Source organism: Hesperophylax consimilis, chromosome 28 (assembly GCF_061612785.1).
Source record: "Hesperophylax consimilis isolate HC1 chromosome 28, BYU_Hcon_1.0, whole genome shotgun sequence".
NCBI classification, from domain to species: domain Eukaryota; kingdom Metazoa; phylum Arthropoda; class Insecta; order Trichoptera; family Limnephilidae; genus Hesperophylax; species Hesperophylax consimilis.
In genome coordinates this window covers 3,628,031-3,652,015 of record NC_142863.1, presented here as the reverse complement: position 1 = coordinate 3,652,015, position 23,985 = coordinate 3,628,031, and the positions used below count along the sequence as shown (strand labels likewise).

Genomic DNA, 23,985 nt, shown 5'->3' with positions numbered 1-23,985 from the left:
TAAAAATACAATAAAAATTATAATAAAGGCGGTAATACAGAAAATTAGACAATATGTATCTAATTACGAGGTACGGTAATGTTCCATATAATATGTACGCAATGTTTTATTCTTTTAAGATATATATTTTTTTAAATCGCCTTTTTTGTTCTTCCATCCGTATCCTAATTTTATATGTGACATGTTTTTTGTTTATCTCATTTATGTTTTGTATGTACACTGGTCAATGTTAGTTTGTATTTGTTGAAATTTGGTTGAACTAATCGAAGAAAAAGAAAAATTTCAATTTTTAAAAAACCCTTGCCGCCCTCGTCTCAAATCGAAATATTGAAGTGGGTCTTTAATTATTATTTTTTATTTTTTTAGTTTGGTACAGAAAAGGTTAAATGAGAAACGACATGTCATGCCCCCTGGTTATGGGAACTGGTAAAGAAGAAAAGCACTTATCGTTGAGAAGCTTTTTATTTCCATTTATTTATTTATTATAATATTGTGTTTGTTTTATGCTATGTGTAAGCTAGGTTTGAGTAGGTGACACTGTGGTGAGGATTCCGTTGAGAGTTTGTTCGATCCAGTCAATAAAGCTGGCCACCCTGGTGTAGACGGTAGGGAAGTCGGGCCTGACGCAGCCGTTGCTCCAAGAGTATAATCCAACCTGAGTGCCATCCACCAGCAGCGGGCCCCCGGAGTCCCCGTTGCAAGAGCCCTTGCCGCCCCCGTCGACTCCGGCGCAGATCATCGTTGAGGTAACGATGTTGACGAAGGCGTTCTTCTGTCTGCAGACCTCCTGGTTCACGATGTTGATCTCGACGGCCTGCAGCGCTACGGGGGAATTTCCAGTCTCCTGAAATGACAATGAATTCGTGTTGATTACAGGCTAACTATGCTTATTTGGAATCAAGAATTACATACAAATGAATGGCTTTGTCAATCAGGGATAAGGGAATAAACCATGTGCGCTGAGCTTCTTTTTTAAAAAAAATATTTAGGCGTTTTGAGAATTAGTCATAGCTGGCGGTGCTTGCACTGTCGGGTCCCGAATGGTTCCGACTTCACCCGAAGGTTAACCGATCGATAGGCCGGGAGCTCATTTGTATTTCTTTGCTCCAGCAGAATAACTTATATATTCAAACAGACCGGACGTTTGTCCAGTATGATTTTAATTGCAATATCTACGATAATTAACTTCTCGTAGTCTTGAATGAACCAAGAAATTATTGAAGAATCCCTTACTTAATATATTTAATACCGAGTGAGAATATTTTTACTTGTAATCACAAAAAATACAATTCTAAAAGCGCATATTGGTAGGCCGCTCACCGATAGAAAAGATTTTATTTTTTTTATTTATTTTTTATTTTTTTTTATTGATACATTATTTTACAGTATTTCATATCTTAATTCAGTAATGTTGGCCTCACTGGGTTATTTACCCGTGCTGAGGCCCCCATTTTAAAATATACGAATTTATACATTTAAACAAAAAACAACATTAAAATAAAGATAAATTTAAACTAAAAATAAAGATTAGAAATTAAAATTTAATTTTCACACTAAAATAAAAATATTAAAAGAGAATGGAAATCGGTATCAATATTTATATGTATAATATAAATATAAATCGTATATATAAATCTCCTCGTTTATGCACCCATACCCACAAATGACACAGGAAGAGGGATGACATATTCCCTGTCACTGTTTACAAATATTACAATACAACAAAATATATATATTGAACTTAAAAGTGTGATAGTACCACGTAAGGTAACTTAACTACTTGTTGTATCTTATCGGAATGCCTCATACAATATTCTTTCACCATGTTTTGTTATGAGAAAATATTACACGTTAAATTGCGGAATTGGCTTCAAGGGTTACAGCAGTTAATGTACTAAATTAATGCATGAATGTCGGTCCTGCCCGGTCGGTATTTGGCGAGGTGGGTAAAGTTCTTAAAGAAATCCAGTTCCTCCAAAGATACGGTCATTATTATGATTTTATTAGAAATGGCAACAATACGTACGAAAAGTGTTTTCCATCCTCTGTTGATTGCCACATAATGGTCTTCAACGGTCTCATTCTGGGTGGGCAGAGGTTACTAGGGTAGCAGACTCGACAGTTAACAGTTTAGTGTTCCTAGGGTTACAAAACAGATGGCTTTAAAATAAGATATAATAACAATACGTACGAAAAGTCTTCCCCATCCACTGTTGATAGCCACGGCACCATCTTCAACGGTCTGGTCCTGGGCGGGCAGTGTTACGGGTGAGGCGGACTCGATGGTGATCTCTTCCTCCAGAATGATGAGGCCGATGTCGTTGGTGATGATGTCTTCGTCGTACTCCTCATGGACGATGAGCTGGGAGGGGACGATCAGCTGGCCACCGTCGTTGTTGAGGGCGGAGCCGACGCGGATTGTCAGGTCGATTGGGCGCTTTCTGTAAATGGAGTATGCTAGTATCATGATAGGTTCCACGACAAAATATAACATTTAAGAAATAGAATACAACAGCAAACCTAACCTAGCCTATTATTTCACTTTAGATGCTAAACCATCGAATGAATCGGCTTTATTTTGAGTTACTATTGATTTAAGTATGCATACATTATTTCATACTACCAATCATGCATGCAAAGACATTGGAAGGTCTAGAAAAAGGATCTAGGTTTGATAAAGAAGGACTCAACATTAGGAAAATGGCACTCGTTTTCTTCCTGTGTATCCTCCTCAGGTATCACAGCGGTGGCACTGAACACAAAGCGGTTTTGCACGAAACTTTCGCGGATGTAAAATGTATGTAGGTAAAGCAGTTCATAAATATTTTTCAACAGTGCGGATTATTATGAGCGACTGATTGCACATGTGCAGCGAAAAAGGTGCGGAATAGAGGAGGGTAGGACAAGGAACAACAATATTATCTCAGTACAGTGGTCGCATGTATGTACATATGTGTGCATGAGATGTGTGTCTAAATTAATGTGTAATGCGTAATGGCGTAACCATCTATTTTATTTGGTTACTCATGATACAGGATGAAATCCCTTACTTCAAACAAGGTAATCGCGTCCATATTTACACATTAAAAAACTTTAAATGCCCCTCTATATATGCGTCATCGTTCTAGTTTCTTCCCTGTTTTTCGTTTTCAGAGAAGGCTTGTGAGAAGGAAGAGGATAACAGTTGATGAAATACGTACGAACTCTCGCTGGGAACTGGTATAGCCATCAGAACGAGTGTGGAACACATAGAAACAGCCTTTGAAGAAGCCATTTGCGTCGGCACCCAACAGTAGATTTTATGTTTTTGTAGTTAGTGTAGGCGTGTTTATTTATTTATTCAGATTATTAATTTATTCTTTTTTTCCTGTGCTATGGTTATTTATTTATTCAGAATTATCTGCCCATGTGCCATTCACATACATGATAGATAAATAATGAAGAAAAAAATATAAGTTTGTCAACAAGACAAAAAAAAAGATCATTATGCAGTGACCCCGTTAAAATATGCATTGCTAAAATATTTAATTAGTACAGCTTTATACTTCAATAGAGGCATATTAAAAACATCAGCTAACTTAGCATAAGACTTAGCAATGGTGTGTTGGTCAGTAAGGTATTAGTTTAGGGTTAGGTTAGATGAAGTTGTCGCTTACCCGACCAGGCAGTGGGCCGCAGTCAGGATGACGGTGGGGGAGATGATGCTGCCCCCGCAGGTGTGGAAGAGGCTGCTGCCAGTGAGGAGGAGGGACGCGCTCCAGGGAGCCTCCGAGATAGGGATGGCGGTACCTCCTACAATCCTCCCATCCAGAGACGGGACGGGGAAGGTGGAGGCTGAAGAGACACACAAATATTTTTTAGATTTCAAACTTAAAAAAAAAAAAGTTGCAAATAAAACCATTACACATTTTCACCGCAGGGGTATGCAGGGAGGATGGAATCGGTCTTGGCACACACTCCTTGCTTCATTCCAATTCATTCATCTTCTCTATTCTTCTGCTAATCTGTGACTCTTGACATTGCCCGTCTTAATTATCTGGTTCACTTGATCGTTCAATGTCTTCCTCAGGCATCCCCGACTTCTTCTGCCATTCATGTTATTTTCTTATATCATTAAAGCAAAATTATAAGCAAAAACTCAGAACATAGAATAAAAGTACTACTGTTTATAAAAAATATTAATAAAATTTCGATGATTTTGAATTTGTTTGTGCGCTTAGTTCTTCTAAACTACACAACGGATTTTGATAGGGTTTTCCCTAGCATTTAGAGAATTTCTTCCGGAAGGTTTATGTATATAATACATGCATATTATATTTATAGAAAGTAGATAAAAGTCGATGTTTTTGTAAATAACTCGTAAAAAATATATTTTCGGGCGCTTACATTGCTAACGCTGGCTACACCTTATGAGATACATCAAAATAATGTAGTACGGAATTGTATATCTTAAAAAGGCCTACAGAAAAATCCACGACAGTATATGTATATCTCCTAAGGATCAGCTAGATATTTTATAAAAATCATTTTATTTTATGATAAGCCAATTGATTTCGGTATAACCATGCGTTCGCAAGCGATAGAAGCGCAGAATTTAAAAAATACGGATGAAAATGCATTTTACTTGTAGATGATAAACGAACAAGATTTTAATACAGTGTAATGCTACGTATACATCTGCGAGCTGAACTGCCGAACTGAACCGCAACTTATTGGAAAGAAAGGAAGCAACCGCAAATGGCGCGAAACGCCTCTTGCAGTTGATTCGATCCTTTCCCGTAATTCGTGGTACGGTTCGCGTTTCGTGTACACGCACCTTTACACGTTTATATTCAAGATTTTACTATAAACTCTGTTTATGGCGATGCACTACGTCGTGTAATATTTTAAATCAAGCCGCTATCAATAACACCCCTTACGTAGATGGCGATAAGGTTTCAATTCCCGCTTAACAAATCCGCTTGTTTTGATTTATGCAAGAAAAAAACATTGCCAAAAAGTGCCTTTTATTTTATTTTGTGGATGTTCAGATAAAAATATTTAAATTTTTTTTCGATCATTTTATAAATAACTTAATTTGCCACATTCATCATCATCATCATCAATTTTGGCTCTACAACCCCTGGTGGGTCTTGCTTGGCCTCCTCAAGAGACTTCCTCCACTCATCTCGGTCCCGCGCCAGCTCTCTCCAGTTTCGAAGCTCCAAGGCAGACAAATCTTTGAGGACGTTGTCGCTCCATCTTAACCTTGGCCTTCCCAGGCTCCTTCTCCCTATCGGTCTTGAGCTCAGCAGGGACTTTGGTTCTTGATGCTCGGTCATTCTCTCCACATGACCTAGCCACCGAAGTCTTCCTAGTTTTATGAACTTTGTGACGTTTAGCTCCTTCAACAGAGTATAGAGCTCATTGTTATAACGTCTGCGCCAAAATCCATTTTCTAGAACCGGTCCGAAGATGCGCCTCAAAATTTTCCTTTCAAAAACATCCAGTGCTCGCTCATTCTTCTTAGTTAGAACCCACGTCTCGGCTGCGTACTTAAGCACTGGTCTAATTAGTGTTTTGTACACTAATACCTTGGTGGTTCTGGAAAGCAGTCTGGATTTTATTTGTTTTTTTGCACACAATTTGCCACATTATACAATAAAAACATAACCGAAAATGGGTTCGTAAGTAGAAGATTTTGAACTTTCAAGCAGTTTTCATAGGCCTTTACATGATTTTTTTCTGGGCTTATAAAAAGATTTATCTAAAAAATACTCGATTATTTCAAAGGCCAAGATGTATTCTACTCGCAGTATTTAATTAAAGCATCTGAAACATTTCTAGGCGACCAAATTTTCAAACCAAAAACACATGATTTTGCATTACTACGTATTGCATCGCCTTAAATGAAATATTGAATATTCAATGAATGTTTTAATATAAGGTTTGTCTTACCCTGAGTCAAGGCGAGGCACGCGGCAACGAACACAAATCGGAACATTTTACGTTTTGATTTGCTTTTATCAAATATTGTCCCTTTTATATGAAACTATTAATCATTATTTAAAAAATATATATGTTGATAAGATTGCAAGGTTTTCTATGATAAGTCGGATATTATATAAGTGATTTCTGGTTTTCCCACCAGTATTGTTTTTGGCGCTGATTAGAGGACAATGTGTGAATTATTATGATGTAAAAATGGCCATATCTTGCGTTGATTTATCTTTGACGTTCAGCCACACAACTTAATTAATTAAACTCATCAATCCCGCCGGGGAATAAATGGAGCGGGCATTAGTTGACCACATGTTCGGTGGTTTGCACCGCACCACATTCACACATCGTTTCCCTTCAACAACGAATAAATCTTTCGCCTTTTACTCAAATGTACTGAAAAATATTTTTAATGAGTAATTTGCGAAATAACTCAAATTAATAAAATATAATTGTCTTGCGCTCGCCAAGACTTGAATCTGCGACCACCAGCTTGCTAGTCGAGAGATTTGATCTTCGACCACCAATTTTATTATATAAGAAAATTTGTTAAATATCCATATTTGCAACATGGTCATACATGGTTTTAGCACACATACATCTCAAGGATCTCATTTCTACAGCTTTCAGTCTATTTCCACCCTTCCTCTTATCAGTTGTTCTTCAGTGTCGGAATCAGCACTCCATTGTGGACTGCTAGACAACCTTAATAGCGTCAACCGCGTTTAGTCCTTGATTGGTTGAGTTTCATACATTCGCCCTTCTTCCAATATCATCACACTTTTCATCTCTCGTGAACATATTTCGCAACTATAAAAACTCATTCACTTGAGAATGCTCCAAGAATTCATCATTCGCAACTTGTCAACGATAAGGGACAGGATGAAGAATGCAAAAACAGGTATTAGTTACGTCAGATATATTTTTGGATGTATTTATTGTTTTATTATTGACTGATCAATAAAACGTCTCATTAATTGATTGATTGCCGTTCTGTTCTACTCGTTCCTTAATCCAGTCGATATAACTGGCCACCCTCGTGTAGACGGTCGGTTTGCCCGGCCTGACGCAACCCTGGGACCAGGAGGTGAGCCCCACGAGGGTGTTATTGACAGTGAGGGGGCCCCCAGAGTCCCCGTTGCAGGCGCCCCTTCCTCCTTCGGGGACCCCGGCGCAGATCATGCCAGAGGTCACTGTGGAACGGGTTGTCGCTCTGCACACGATTTGGTTGATGATTTGTATCAGGACGGATTGTAGGGCTGTTGGAGCGGGACCGTCCTCCTAAAATCATCAAATATACAATTTTCAAATTATTTCAAAAGAATCCATGTTTTTTGCAAATCTTGTTAAATATCATAGACATATGAATATTAGTAGACCTGCCCTAAGTGATTAAAAGCGTATTATCCCCACTCCCCATACCGGTTCCATTGGCGCCGGCTGTGCTCGCGCATGGCCTCAAGTGAAATTTGAAAACGTGACGTCATCATTCTTGTGCGAACTATGGTCGAGGCATCATCGGTTCATTTTACGAAATAACACTGCAAAATGTTGACTTGTGATATGAAAACTTGTAAAAATAGATGTGAAAAAGAGAATAAACCCAATTGTCGTATTACATTCCATAAGTAAGCATTATTTTACTTTATTTTAAGCATATTCACATCGTATAATATGGATCAGTTTTAGAAACATATACTATCACATCACAATGTAGCGATTCTCAAGTGTGCTCATCGTTGTTTACTGGGGTAAGTAAATTATGAAACATTTGTAAAAGTGTCTTAACTAAATACTCTGAAACTAACTACGACTCTGAAAATAGAAGCTGCCTTACTTTGCCGAATTTGGACTTCGCAAATTAGTTCATAACGTGGCGAGTAATTTGCGCTCCCATGTAAAAATGTCTATTCATTCAAAAGCAGATTTACTTTTAAGAACTAAATGGTGATATTATAATGCGAGATGCCTATTTACTGTCAGATTGATTTATTGACGAATCACAGTCAGCCTTACCCCCTTCGTTCTTCAACAGTTGATTTTACCCCTCGCCATTATCTTCTCGTCTATTAATTCCTATGTCTGTATTAAATATTTAAATTGGGATTTGTTGTTGATTTCATACCGTACCGAGTGGGATTGACACTGTTAACCGAGGTACGTGTGACGTCACACGTACCCTGTTTTGACGGGCTTTGAAAAATGCTAACTTTGAATACTCATATTTAAGTTAAGAGGAACATATATATTTTTTAAAATGAAGATGAATTATTAGGGTATGTTGTGAGGTTGCAGGGGTTTGGGGGTAAGGTGGGAAAGTACCAGGCTATTCAGGTCTGGTAAACCAATTCAAGCTACGATTCTGAATGTTATTCTGTTGTATTTCACCAGTACGATACTTACGGAGAGCCTTCCCCAGCCCGTGTTGATGGCTGCAGAGTCATCCTCTACCGTGTCACCCTGAAGGGGCAGGCGGATGGGGGAAGCCGTGCCGATGGTGATGGGCTCCGACAGGAAGAGCAAGCCGATGTCGTGCTCGGCAGTGATAACACTGAAGTCGGCGTGGAAGATGATTTTAGAAGGTTCTATGAGCTGTCCGCCCTCGCTGTTGTTGGCTGATCCTACGCGAACAAGGAGATTTTCAGGCTTCTTTCTGGAAATAGATAAGTCTTAAGTTATTATTACAGACCAATACGTAAACTAAACTAACGCCGATTCTCCGTGGGGGTAGGCAGAGAGGATGAACCTACACACAACTCTGTTTTGGAACACGCTCATGCTGCGTCGCGGTGATAATACAGAGGCTTGAAGTCCACGTACCAATATTTCATGAGAGAATTATATTAATTACTTAAATTACACCTACGCAATTACTCTTACTTAAATTACACCTACTGCTATTACATCTTTTTAAAATTATACCTAGTGCAATTACACCTACTTAAATTACACCTACTGCAATTACATATTATTAAATTAACACTCAAAACACTGTATTTCTCATACGCTCGTAGTATCCTTGAATACGCATCACAAGTGTGGAACCCAGGCTATGCAATACATAAAAATAGAATTGAAAGTGTTCAAAATAGATTTTTAAGGTACCTTAATTTCCGCTCTTTTCGATCTCATATCAGTAATGAAGACTCTGCAAAGTTCTTCAATATACAGACGTTAACTTTCCGAAGAAATGTAGCAGATTTGGTAATGTTATTCAAAATTACACACAATTTAATCGATAGTCCTGATCTTCTTCAACGCCTATTATTCCATGTTCCCAATCGCAACAGCAGACAGTCGCTTACTTTTAATCTCCCTCATTGTAAGACAAATTCCAAACAAAACTCATTTATCTACAGATCCACACACTTTTTTAACTTAAATTATAACCATATTGACATATTTAACTCGACTTTACGCGACATAAAACAAAAACTCAATAATCAACAAAACTCAAACTAGTTCAATTCCTATATATTCCCGTCCTTTGCCTCTTAATCCTTATCCTATATTTCCCCCTCCTCCCCCCCACCCTCCTTTATTTTAATATTTTTAATATTTCCTAACTAAACAAGAAATTAATTTAAGAGAACATCTCTATGCCATTGTACACCATTGTAACACCATTAACTATTCATCAGTGGAAAGTTCATAATTGGCATAATTAATAATATTATTATTGTATCATTATATAATTACAGATTTGCTGTCAACTTTTCCAAATAAATAAATAAATAAATAAATTTGCACCTAGTGCAATTACACCTACTACTATTACATCTTCTTAAAATTACACCTAGTGCAATTACACCCACTGCAATTACATCTACTTAACATTACACCGAGTGCAATTACACCTACTTAAATTACACCTACTGCAATTACATCTACTTAAAATTACTGCTAGTGAAATTACACCTACTGCCACTATACCTAGTCCAATTACACCTAGTGCATTTACACCTACGGTAATAACACCCATCAAAAATCTGATTTTGATGACAGGTTTAAATTTAACTATTTAATCGAAACGGAACGACAGGTTTCAAAACCAAAGGTTTCTTCGTCATGATGAATGTATAATGGAAATTATAATTTATTTAGTTTATTACAAAGCTTTGGAGAACGCTTTGCATAATCAACGACATCATTCAAGCACACATCGAAATAACTAGACAGAAAGTTCGCTAAAGCAAGGCAACGTTTTGCAGCGCAGTCCATTTTGGGACTTTTAGTAAAAGCGATCAAAAATCCGAACTGCCTTAAAATCGGGTGGCGTAGCGGTGCTAAAAATGAGCGAGGTGGGTAAATTATAACACACTTGTTCATCCGATTTGGGATTTGTAACGCGCCACTCCAGGCCGCTGCGCAGATAAGTGAAGTCCAAAAGTAAGGTAATTAATGGTTTACCAGCCCATTCCATTGCGAGACTATTCTGTAATAACTTACCTGAGCAGACAGTGGGCGGCCGTCAGCACCACAGTGGGGGAGATGATGCTTCCCCCGCAAGTGTGGGACAGGGAGCGGGCGGTACCGGACACCACGAGGATAGAGGCGCTCCAAGGAGCTTCGCTGATGGGGATGTCCTCCCCGCCCACTATCCTACCCATCTTCCCCGCCCATGGGATGCCACGGAAGATGGGATAGACGGAGGCTGAAAAGGAGACCAATTAGAATCAAACGTACCCATTTCGCTTGTTGGTGATTTGATGTGATGTTTATTTATTTAACGCCCAGAGGGCTTTTACATGTAGGTGGTACAATTTTGATGACAGACAATTTTGAAACATGGAAAAGAAATAATAAAAATAATTACATTAAAATAGTATATTAAAGTATAAGTGGATAAACAGGTCTTTAAAACACGCGCGATTTTTCGAGCACGACGGCGTAGCCGAGTGCTCGAAATAAAGCAAGTGTTTTAAAGACCAGTTATCCACGAATACTTTACGCTATTTTTTTTATTGGTACACTTTGAAAACATAAATATTGATATTATTATTAAAAATTTGGAAATAAGAACTATTAATGAATTCGTGATGTGACATCACAATATCTTGTTGTCATGGAAATGAAAAACACAAACATTAATTTGCAATCTGTCACATAAGATTAATAGTTGAATTTATAGTTAAAAGTTGACATTTAGACTTCACATTTTGTTGATTTGTTGATGTTGCCATGGTAACTTTAAAAAACGCGCGTTCCATAAAGTGCGATTTAAACACGCTAGAGCGTACTTTAAATGAGTAAAAAAGGGCACCAATAAAAAAATAAATCTTTTACGTGATCCACAAAATTCGTAAGTTAATATTAAATATATCGACATCACCTAAGTATTGGTTTCCCATAGTGTGAAACCGTTGTATTGGGGAGTTCGCAATGTAATTGCGCTTATGTGTGTTGCAGTGGAATAGTGTATTTTGTCGTGTTGTTATTGTAGGTATTCGTAGGTTTATGAGTTGCAGAAGTTCGCAACAGTCGAATTTAGAGTTTTGAATAAAAAAGTTAAGTCGTTTATTTTACGTCTGTCTTCCAATGTGTGTATTTTTAGAGTATTTAATAAGAAATCATGTGAAATTTTCTTGCGTAATTTTTTTCATTATTATTTTTAATTATTTTAATTTGAACAGATAGGCATATAAATCATATCATAAAACTGTTTGCTCTTAAAGAACAGAGAGTTGAATTAAAATGTAAGTTGGTAGTGAACAATAATAATTAGGTTTCTTTATGTGTTTATTATATATAATTTCTTTTAACTTACAAAAATCTACATTTATGTGTATTTTAGACAAGCGATTAAGTAGGTACCAACATTATTTAATAATTTTATTACAATAATTCCATATTTGAAATGTGCATTTTTTTGTTTAAATTTTTGATAAGTATTTTAAATTTATTAACGGTATACATTTGAAAGATAAATCTCTGACGTGTCTCTAATTTGTCAAGAAAAAATATAATTACATTACAACGAAATAAGTCGGTACAAATTGAAAAGTATACAAATTAGTACGCAAAAAATAGCACTTGGTTTCAACTTAATTATGTACTACAAGAAATAACTATTTGTGTCGTGGGAGATGGTAAAAGATGCATTAAAGTTCAATTTTTCTTAATCAAAGTTAAGTTTGAAGTTTAGTAAATTGGCATAAATTATTAAAATAACCCATAATACCCTAAAAACATGTTTTGTGCGTGTTTCCTTGTACCCCGACTTGAATAGTTATCTCCATTAGATATGTTGAAATCAATGTTGTTTTTATATAGATCGGAATTCGACAAGTTTACCAAATTTAATAAAGTGTATACATAAGTACCTACACTCTTTTAATAATCTTTAAAAGTACACAAATTTAAAAATCTTTAAAAGTTCAACAATTTAATAAACCTGAAAAGTACACGGTAATTATTTACCTACGACTACCGTTTGAGAAAATATTCCGTACGAGACACTATTTTGACACACCGAGTTCTCGCATACTTCGCGTTTATTTGTGTAGTGGCAGTGTAGGAAACATGAAAGGCATAATCGGCATAATAGACAATTTTTCGAGATCGCTAGACACGCACCCGTTAATTGTTAGGCGATCAACTTTGATACCAAACATCAGATGAATTTAGTATCTTAATATTTAAAGGTTTACTACACAGACATAGGAATTAATAGACGAGAAGATAAAGGCGAGGGGTAAAATCAACTGTTGAAGAACGAAGGGAGTGAAGATGACTGTGATTCGTCAATAAATCAATCTGACAGTAAATAGGCATCTCGCATTATAATATCACCATTTACTTCTTAAAAGTAAAATCTGCTTTGAATGAATAGACATTTTTACATGGGAGCGCAAATTACTCGCCACGTTATGAGCAAATTTGCGAAGTCCAAATTCGGCAAAGTAAGGCAGCTTCTATATTCAGAGTCGTAGTTAGTTTCAGAGTATTTAGTTAAGACACTTTTATAAATGTTCATAATTTACTTCCCAGCAACCAACCAGCTTTGTGTTTCGCGTCCAGACGTTTCTCGATGTGATAGTAACAACTGATTCATATTATACGATGTGAATATGCTTAAAATAAAATAAAATAATGCTTATATATGGAATGTAATACGACAATTGGGTTTATTCTCTTTTTTCGCATCTATTTTTACCAGTTTTCATAGTACAAGTAAACATTTTGCCGTGTTATTTTGTAAAATGAACCGATGATGCCTCGACCATAGTTCGCACAAGAATGATGACGTCACGTTTTCAAATATCACTTGAGGCCGTACGCGAGCCCAGCCGGCTCAATGGAACCGGTATGGGGAGTGGGGATAATACGCTTTTAATCACTTAGGGCAGGTCTACTAATATTCATATGTCTATGGTTTACTACGATTTTTTTAAAATAAAACGTTTTCATTTTAGGTAAGGTTGGGTTATTATAGGTTATTACAGGTTAGATTAGGTTATTTTGGATTATTATATGTTAGATTAGGATAGGTTAGGTTGGATTATTATATGTTAGATTAGGATAAATTAGGTTAGGTTAGGTTGGATTATTATAGATTAGATTAGGATAGGTTAGGTTAGGTTAGATTAATATATTTGTTAGATTAGGATAGGTTAGGTTAGGTTAGGTTGGATTAATATATATGTTAGATTAGGATAGGTTAGGTTAGGTTAGGTTGGGTTATTATAGGATAGTTTAGGTTGGATTATTATAGGATAGGTTAGGTTGGGTTATTATAGGATAGTTTAGGTTAGATTATTATAGGATAGGTTAGGTTAGGTTAGGTTGGATTAGGTAGAATTAAATCACAAACCAGTCTATACAAACCTAGCGTAGCCCACAAACTACTTGAAAACTGCGATATAACTCTAAAGGGGACGCGAGCAGGCGTTATTAAAGGGGCATTTTTTTGTAACAGGAAATAACATGGAAAAAAGGTATTAGAATTAAATCACAAACCAGTCTATACAAACCTAGCGTAGCCCACAAACTACTTGAAAACTGGGATAAAACTCTAAAGGGGACGCGAGCAGGCGTTATTAAAGGTTCCCCAACATTTATAGTAACTTTTAGTAATAATTTAATAATATAACTAAATTCAAGTATTAATTCAAAGTAATCATTCCATATTTACTGTGAAGTGGAATTCGTAACCTTTACCAAAAAACCTTTCCTTAATACGTTAATTTTAATAAATAATTTTTTATTTACAATATTTTTTGTATAAATAAATGAACACATCATTTAAAAAAATGTTTTTCATTGTCTATGATATAAAAAAACCGTTTTACCATATAAATTTTAAAAACTATCCGATTGTGTTTTTTAATTGTTATGTTGGCAGTGCCCTACACTACGTAATAACAAACGCGAAGTATGCGAGAACTCGGTATGTCAAAATAGTGTCTCGTACGTAATATTTTCTCAAACGGTAGTCGTAGGTAAATATTTACCAAGTACACAAATTTAATAATTTTTACAGTTAAATTAATTGAATAAATGCAAATGTAATAATATTTAAAAGAACATTAATTTAAATAAAATAAAAACTTGAAAAGTACACAAATTTAATAATTTTCAAAGTACAAAAAGTTAAATAATCTTTAAAAGTACACCAATTTAATAAACATAAAAAGTACACAAATTTAATAATCTTTGAAAGTACACAAATTAAATACGCTTTAAATGTAATCAATGTCTTACCCTGTGCTGAGACGAGGCAAACCAAGAAAATCGTAATACGATACATCTTCGCTAAATAAATGATGTTTGTCCAATATTAATTAGATTTACGTTTTAAATTTAACTACGTTGATAGATTAATTTATCAATCAGATTATTTGGATAAGATTGCAATGTGACGTGTTCTTTTAACTTAATATTACTTTTTATCACATTAACGACGACCTCTTATCACGATATCTTATCAAAATACTGTAGGTGATAATATTTGTGATCGATTCTGTGCATCAAAACCACTGGTGACTGGATAACTCTCAAAAACACAATTCAACACACATTTAAAAAGTGATATATAGTCATGAAAAGTGATGAAACAAAACCAAGGTTAACAAGATTACGTAGTTTATGTTTATAGGTTAGTTTTTTTTCATCGCCTTTAATGATTTTTATTTCACTTCTTAAAGATGTCCTTGTGTTCAGTCATCATGGAAACAAAATCACTGAAAAGATAATCAGATAGAAGTGTATTATAGGAGTGTCTATTTGGCCCAAGCTTGTTCAATTCCCCCCCCCCCCTGGTGAAATTGGTTTGAAACTTATGAAGTTTTTTTTTTAATTCTAATTTTTTCTTCTAACTCAGCAAACTTATTTTGTGGCACCATTTTAATTAAAAATTAATAAAATACTTCGTTTTAACCACTTTTATTGTTTATTACCAACATGTTTCATGAGCAACGCTCACTTCTTCAGGGTTTTTGATAAAACTTGTTTTAAACCTAGCGTAGCCGCTAAACTAATTGAAAACTGGGATGTTTTTCTTGCCTTGACGCGAGCAGGCGGTATAAAAGGGACACTTTCTTTTGGATCACAAACCATGTTACACAAACCTAGCGTAGCCGCTAAACTAATTGAAAACTGGGATGTTTTTCTTGCTTTGACGCGAGCAGGCGGTATAAAGGGGGCATTTTCTTTTTCATCATAAACCATGTTACACAAACTTAGCGTAGCCGCTCAACATCGCAGAAATAGTTAACTTAAATAAAATTTGAACGTAAAAAAATAAAATCCAGCTAATAAATTTCAATCACAACGCACACAATGCATGCATGTTAGGTAAATACTAATTTGACGGAATTTTTTAACATTAAAAAAAAACGTCCGCGCGATTAGGTCTCTAGCTACTTCTAGCCGTTCGTTTCGTCCTATAGTAACAGAAATACCAACAAAACAAAATGACATTTGACAGTAAAGTTTGAAAATGGACGGTCTCGTTTCACAAAACGAAAGCTAATTTTAATTTTACGTAATTGAAATTTTTATTGCAATATTTTCCACCTCCCCGAAGGTTAAAAGTTGTGTCGTACAGTAATTAAGGTGAATCTAAAGGTTTTATCTAAAAAATATTCATAATAAGCGAGGCCAGCGCGATCGAAATTTTACCTTTTTTCTGGTAATGAATTAAAAATTTTTACTCCGAGATATTCAGGATTGAACTGTCCTATTGTTTTTTACATTTCGGAGTAGGAAGTATAGACGTTTGCCTAAGAATTCTGTTATTTGTAAAGGGTGCACCTTTATTTCATGAATATTATTTTTATAAATTTGTAGTGTTGCATGATAGAAGTATATTGCACTTAATTTTCTGACCTTAAATTGTTTGAATAAAAGTTTTATGTACTTAAATAAAATTAGTAAAAGTAGACTGGGGTAGATGTAATGTCGATGAATGAAAATGCAATTCGAGTTAAAAAGAAATAGCGGTGCAATTAGTGCGGCAAGTTCGCAAATTCTCATCACTGAGCGCAACTTCTATTAGACACGATTGAATCGTACGGTAATCTCGTGACAGTGATTTAGTTTTAGTTTTCTCTCGGGTCGGGGCGGGTCGGGACGGGTCAGGACGGGCTTTACATTTAAACAAATAAAACATTAGGAAGAAGAATCTCAAGTAGTTTGTTACGCAAATATTTACAAACGCACAGAAGTGCGCACACCTTCTGAAGAATAATTCAATGGATCCATTGTTCCTAGTGAGAAATAGCTCCGTATTGATAGTCGGCAAATCTTTGTTACATATTCAACTAATAAAACATAAGGCTTATTACGACAGCCATTACGATTACGAGTCCATTGTGCATTGTGCGTTGTATCACTGAGAAACGAGGATATAATCGAACTAGTGAGATATTTAACAACATTACATATTCTCTCCCCTCAGATGTTAGTAGGAACTATGACAATATTTATCAGTGTGAAATTCCATTCTACAAAAAGTTCGTATGTACTCCAATAGACATATTTTTATTTGGCAAACCTGAATTGAATTGTATTTTATTCTCCAACTATTTTTTCTAAATTATGCATTGGCAACCCTGCTAAAAAAGATCAGTTCATCGGAAAACGTGTTCCAAATATAAATAACCTTGTAATTAAACAATAATGTATCCGAAAATTCTACCTAATTATTCATGGTTTTATTATTATCTTTGTAAGTTTGCTTTAAACAGCAAATTAATTAAACGTACTTCAATTAAGCAAAAGTTAATAAAAAAATATAAATAAAATGACTAAGTTTGATAAACAAATAACGGAAGCATTAATTTTTTGATTAATAATCCAGCTGATTATTTTAATCGAAAGATTAATTAAAAGAAGTAAATAATGATTAATACAACACAATGAATACATATCTGTTAGATAAGATAAGCCTTGAAACCTCTAGAAATTATTCAGAAGTCTATCATTAACACATTCTTTGCGGGAAACGAGAAAACTCGTCATACGCCTTTTTACAGTAAGACGCGGGAGACGAGTTTACTCGTTTTGTTGGAGCAAAGCGCTAAACTTGTAAACAAGGGGTTTTAAATGGGTGCGGGGTCATGTGTTTTCTATTGTCGTCGATACCCGATCTATCTACCTGTCAATACAATGAGTTTGAAGCACAACAAAAAAATTAGATCGCTGTCGCGTATGTTCCGCTCACAAACTACGCAGTGAAACGCGGTACATGTGCAAGTTTTGCAATGTGCCCCTGCATAAAGGAAAGTGTTTCGAACGCTATCACATATTGAAACACTATTAGGTTATAGTTTTTTTATATGTATTGAAAATTTCTAAATAATCTTGTAATTTTGTATGAATAAATTTCGATATGTTATTTCGATTATAAAATACTGTTTTTTCTATGATTCCCAAGAAAGTAGAAAGTTTTTGTTCATAAAAAAAGGAATTACACATACATTGCTAAGTAAATAAATAGAGACAAACACTGAAAGTTTCATCGAAAAATATCAAATAGATCATAAGATATGAATATTTTGCGGAAAGTCTAATTTTGGCGCTAAAAATTAAAAAAAAAACACCCGCGCTTCGCCCCCAATTTGGCGGTAAAATGCCCGACCATATAGTGTTAAGATAATGCACCAGAAGACTAAGACATATCCCACTGATCAATTGTTTCAGGAAACTGACATTATGGAACTAAGGCGGATCTACTGTGTCCAATTTCTGAAATTTATATACACTCGTCCTTATAATTTCTGTAATAATCCAAATCGTTCTAACCAGAGACACAACATATGCATGTACAGTATGTACACAGTGCCTCACTGCAAAACTAGGCTAGCCCAAAGACACATTAACTATATTGGCCCAAAATTGTTTAATTCTTTGCCTAGTTCCATCAAGATGTGCCAAAACCTAAACTCGTATAAAATAAATGTCAAAATCTGGGTAAAAAATTATCTGGAAGTGAGAGAATTTTTTCTATAATTTATACTACGAATATGATACCTAAAATATGACATTACCACAGACATAGGAATTAATAGACGAGAAGATAATGGCGAGGGGTAAAATCAACTGTTGAAGAACGAAGGGCGTAAGGCTGACTGTGATTCGTCAATAAATCAATCTGGCAGTAAATAGGCATCTCGCATTATAATATCACCATTTACTTCTTAAAAGTAAAACGTGCTTTTGAATGAATAGACATTTTTACATGGGAGCGCAAATTACTCGCCACGTTATGAACAAATTTGCGAAGTCCAAATTCGGCAAAAAAATTCGGTTGCATTTTCAGAGTCGAATATTTCGTTTAAGTATTTAGTTAAGACACTTTTATAAATGTTCATAATTTACTTCCCAGCAACCAACCAGCTTTGTGTTTCGCGTCCAGACGTTTCTCGATGTGATAGTATATGTTTCTAAAACTGATCTATATTATACGATGTGAATATGCTTAAAATAAAGTAAAATAATGCTTATATATGGAATGTAATACGACAATTGGGTTTATTCTCTTTTTCAAATCTATTTTTACAAGTTTTCATAGTACAAGTCAACATTTTGCCGTGTTATTTCGTAAAATGAACCGATGGTGCCTCGACCATAGTACGCACAAGAATGATGACGTCACGTTTTCAAATTTCACTTGAGGCCATACGCGAGCACAGCCGGCTCCAATGGAACCGGTATGGGGAGTGGGGATAATACGCTTTTAATCACTTAGGGCAGGTCTACTAATATTCATATGTCTATGAGTTCTACGAATTAAACACCAAAACAATAAATAAAATATTCATTAAGTATGTCTTGTTGCGTCCCGTTTATAAGTTCACGTTTCTTAGCCATAGATATTGGAAAGATAAGACAAGGTGTATTAATATGATACGCATATTCATTTACACCTACATGTTTAAATATATATCTTTAAATAGATTAAAATAAAGTCGCTATCCGCATCTGTCTGTGCGCTTAGCTCTTAACCCTTTCACACCCGCATTATTGTTTCCACATAAATAAAATATGTAATGCTTGATAATAAATACCTCGGAAAATTATTTGTAAATTTTTGGTATTTTTTTTTTTTTTATAAATTATTTTATGTTAATTTTGCTTAACATTGGACGTGAGATGGTATTTTTTAAGTAGTAATGTAAAATAAACATAACACAAAAATAATACAAATAACTGTTTCATGCCAAAAATTCACATTTAGAAAGTAGTGATAGGTTTGAAACAAATAAAATCTTAACTAAAATTCTTTCAGAAATAAAGAAATAATCTAGGATAATAATCATTAAAAATTCGCCATACTAGTCGAACATATGTACGTCACTACCAGTGTTAATTTGAATGAACATTGAAATTCATTTACGATATTCTGGCAAATGACTGTGAACAGTGAATTGAACTGATGTTATTATTATAGAACACATCTTCATGTGTTAAAATATTTGTAATTCGAGTAGGAAATATTGATATCTCACCTTAAATTAAGTAATCAATGACGGCAGAAAATCTATGAAACTCACAATCAGCAGATGTCAAAATATTTATTTGTGGCGGGAATAAGGATTTCAACCGAGCGGAAAAAATAGACGCCACAGAAAAGATTACAAGCTACAAGAAAACAAAAACATGGATTTTCTAAATCGCTACCGTTACGGTAAAAAAAACACAAAGTTCGTGTTAATTTGAATTAACACTGGGACTAAAAGGGTTAAACCACGAAACGGATTTTGATAGGGTTTTCCAGTCAAAACCCTAGAAAATGATTGTTTCAAAATGGGGAATTATTGTATTTACGTAATTGAATTGATTCCAAGCTGGACATTAATCATCTAGATCAGGGGTCTCCAAACTACGGCCCGCGGGCCGTATCCGGCCCGCCAGTGTCTTCCATCCGGCCCGCGACATCTTATGACCAGTGTCTAAGAGTTAAGTTCTTTAGTTAGTCAATGGCTAAGAGGCTACATTGCGTCCACAAGTATCGCGCGAATATATCGAGAGGATTTTTTTGAAAAATCTTTATTTGATTCGCAATGATATCAAGGTCTGAGAAACGAGTATCAAAAATTATCTTCAAAGCTACGTTATCTAAAGCTATTTTTTCATCCCTGAAAAATCTATTGTCTACCCCCCTCCCATCCCTAGGACAGAAAATATGGATGTCTAGAAATTAATACGGTTTTGGCCCTCTGAACTCACTGGAGTAGTCAATGTGGCCCTCCGGCTGAAAAGTTTGGAGACCCCTGATCTAGATGATTGTACCTATATGGGTAGGCAGAGATCGATTTTGAAAAAAGATTGAAATAAATGCGTATTTTTTATTAAATCACAATTTAAAAAGCTTTAGTGAAAAAAACTATCACTTAACGCGTTCCAATAATTTATTTGTTAACTATCCCGCAGCCAAGTGGGGGAGTAGGTAGTACCCAAAATTACTATCCTTACATTAGCTTAACTACTTGACATCATTCTAGTATTTTACGTATTCCTGAGCAAATAAATATGTTACCATTAATAATTGATTGAATAATAGGGATTTATATAGTTTGAAAGCCCATAAGACAGAAAAATGCGTGGGGTCGTCCGAAGACTCACTTGGTTACAGGCGTTTTGTTTGGCATCTTGGCCTGTCAAGAGTTAATATCGTGTACGACTTTTGCCGAGCTGGTTTGTTCTTACTTCAAGTGTATTTTGTGCTGCGTGGTGAATCACCTCAGTATCTACGTTGATAAAATATTTTGTGTGTAAATAAATAAACAAGCCATAGTCAAAATTCATTTATATTTTTCACTTCTTATAATATGACTAATTAATTTTAAATATAATCTAGCAGCTCTTGTAATGGATAAGATTACCACAGCTATGCACAGATAAGATATAAATATTTTATGTAATGTACATAAATAATGTAGCTTCTGAATGTTTTCCTTTTCATTATCATTATTAACGACATTATGACGTGTAGCTTGAAATCGAAGATTTTATTTATTTATTTATACTGGGTTTTTACAGATGTTCTTTGCGTTACAGTTGTTACGTGAGAATTATCCAGTTACAAAAACTCAGTTAAGTTACAGACAAAAATCTATAAATTACATACATACAGATAAAAATGAAATTAAATACAGGTTACGTAAAATTATAAAACCAAACAAATAATAATATAAAATTAAACATAAGCGCAGTAAAATGACAAATAATACTAGGAGAGACAAGAGACACGAGAGTTACAGTGATACATAATATAATTATCTAAACATATCATTTAGCAGCAGCAGAACATTTTTTTCAAAGAATTCTCATACGCTCTGAGCTCACGGCCTTATTCAATTGAGCCTTCGTTCAATTGAGTCGACTCTTTCAGCCGTATGAAAATATTCAGCTGGTACCGTGACTCCCGCTCTCAATTGCAGCCAAGTGGGGGAGTAGGTAGTACCCAAAATTACTATCCTCCTTATATTAGCTTAAATACTTGACATAACATTTTAGTATTTTACGTATTCCTGCGCAAATACATAAGTTACCATTAATAATTGACTGAATAATTGAGATTTCTATAGTTTAAAAACCCATAAGACAGAAAAATGAATGGGGTCGTCCGAAGACCCAATTGGTTACAGATTTTTTTTTTGGCATCTTGGCCTGTCAAGAGTTAATCAAATGACTCATGACCCACCGCTAGTATGTATTTATAGTTAATCACAGGTGTTTACAAAATAAAACATATATTATATATTACAAAACTTGACATACAACAAAAAAACAATTGAACATACTTACAATAAAACTTGAACAAATTTAAAATATGTAATTAAAATAAATAAAATTAAAAAAAATTACATTCTTGTTTACATCGTAATTATATTAAAAAAATATGTTTACTAAAACACATTTTATTTTAATCGTTAATATTGCCGAGATAACAATTGGTAAGAGTATTAATTAGTACCTAAGGGAGATACATGCCGTTTTCCGTCACTTTCTTTCTTTTGAGAAATCCACATCTATTTATTAGCACTTTGTACGTGTACATTTTTTATTATATAGTCATTCCCATGTGACACATTTTTCCAACTGTCCATACTACAGATTTAAAAGTAATTGGATTACCTAATTAAGTCTATACACCGTGTTCCGTGCTCATACCGCGAAACTTTTGGTGGTGATGATTATTTAAAAAAAATCCCTTTAAGTTTTTTACACAAAGCAGTTATTGCCAAAAATAAAAATTTTCTAGTGTAACCCTAGCTTTACTTTTGCAATTCGCAATGATAACATCTCAGGCTGCTTATAAACATGACGAAAAAGCGCGAGCCGAACCACGAATTAAGGGACGAAGCAACCGCAAGCGACGTTTCAGTTTCGCGCATGTTTTTCATGTTTATACGCAGCATCAGAGGCGTTGTTACTAGGTAAAGTTAAACAAATAAAAGTGTGTAAAATCAATGTAATTTATAGAAGAGCTGACCGAGCGCGTAGAAATAATAATCATAAAGCTGTGTTTATACGAACGCTGTGTTTATACGAACGCTGTGTAAATCGCACAAAAATAAGAAATTTACCATAACGTTTTTATCTGGGGACTAATGGAAAAAGTGTTCCCCAAACACGTTGTATTATTAATAATACTGTAGGGTTTTCAGCTATAGGGTGTACTGTAGGATGTTCAGCTGTTCCAAAGTTGTAGTTTGGCGAGGCTGTCCGTGTTGACCCAAGTTATATTCAGTAGGTCATTCAGCCAATCTATGTGACTGGATACCTTGGTGTAGACACCGCCAGGTTCCATACTTTGGCATCCTTGACTCCACGAAAAGATTCCCACCATGACACCTTCCATGTCCATGAGAGCACCTCCAGTGTACGCGAAGCAGGTGTCCAGTTCTTCCTCGGGATCACCAGCGCAGATTACATCCTCATCAACTATTTCCATGCTGTTCTCTTGGCACAGCCCAACTTCCATGGTGATTGTTTCCACTTCTTGGAGCAATTCGTTAAATATGGTCTCAGTTTCCTCAATATCCTGGAAGAATGAAAAAAAAACAAAAACACTTTGGTATTATGATGGTAAAAGTTAACACAAATTTACAAGAGAGCAAAAATGCAGTTTTAAATTGTGTTGGCAAAATGTGATCAGAAAACATCGTAGAAGAATGAATGTCCCTTTAGTCATCTGTGCTGAACCAAGTGACTCCCAATGTTGTTGATTGTCTGAATGACTTAGCATACCAGTTTAACTTTCATCAGTTTCCTGGAGACACATCTGTGCTGAACCAAGGACTCCCAGTGCTGTCGACTGACTGAATGACCTCGGCACACCACTTTAACTTTCATCAACTTTCCTCCACCAATCGAAGAAGTGGAAGAAATAAAAAATGTGATAATGATTTCAACTGTATCTTTTTATCACGTCAAAAAATATACCATTTGAGAGGTTTTTTTAAGAAACTTCAAAACTGATAGTTTGATAATGCCTTCAGAAGGCAAAACAGCTCTCACACGTAATAATAATTACACCGTTTACAAATTCAATAA

The 23,985-nt window shown here is 35.1% G+C and overlaps 2 protein-coding genes across 2 annotated transcripts in view; one reads left to right on the top strand and one right to left on the bottom strand.

Moving 5' to 3' along the window:
• The window catches only part of LOC149410036 (uncharacterized), a 139,221-nt gene that overhangs the window by 40,091 nt on the left and 75,145 nt on the right, over positions 1 to 23,985 (top strand). The gene's annotated exons all lie outside the window — the stretch shown is intronic.
• Positions 444 to 14,758, bottom strand: LOC149410038 (transmembrane protease serine 9-like). Its single transcript, XM_089648909.1, has 9 exons — positions 14,683 to 14,758; positions 10,429 to 10,633; positions 8,383 to 8,632; positions 6,947 to 7,260; positions 6,128 to 6,144; positions 5,938 to 6,018; positions 3,657 to 3,834; positions 2,192 to 2,441; positions 444 to 844 (listed from the first exon to the last, which is right to left on the bottom strand). The coding sequence occupies exons 1-9, from the start codon at positions 14,726 to 14,728 to the stop codon at positions 518 to 520; spliced, it is 1,668 nt and encodes a 555-aa protein (XP_089505035.1). The 5' UTR covers positions 14,729 to 14,758; the 3' UTR covers positions 444 to 517.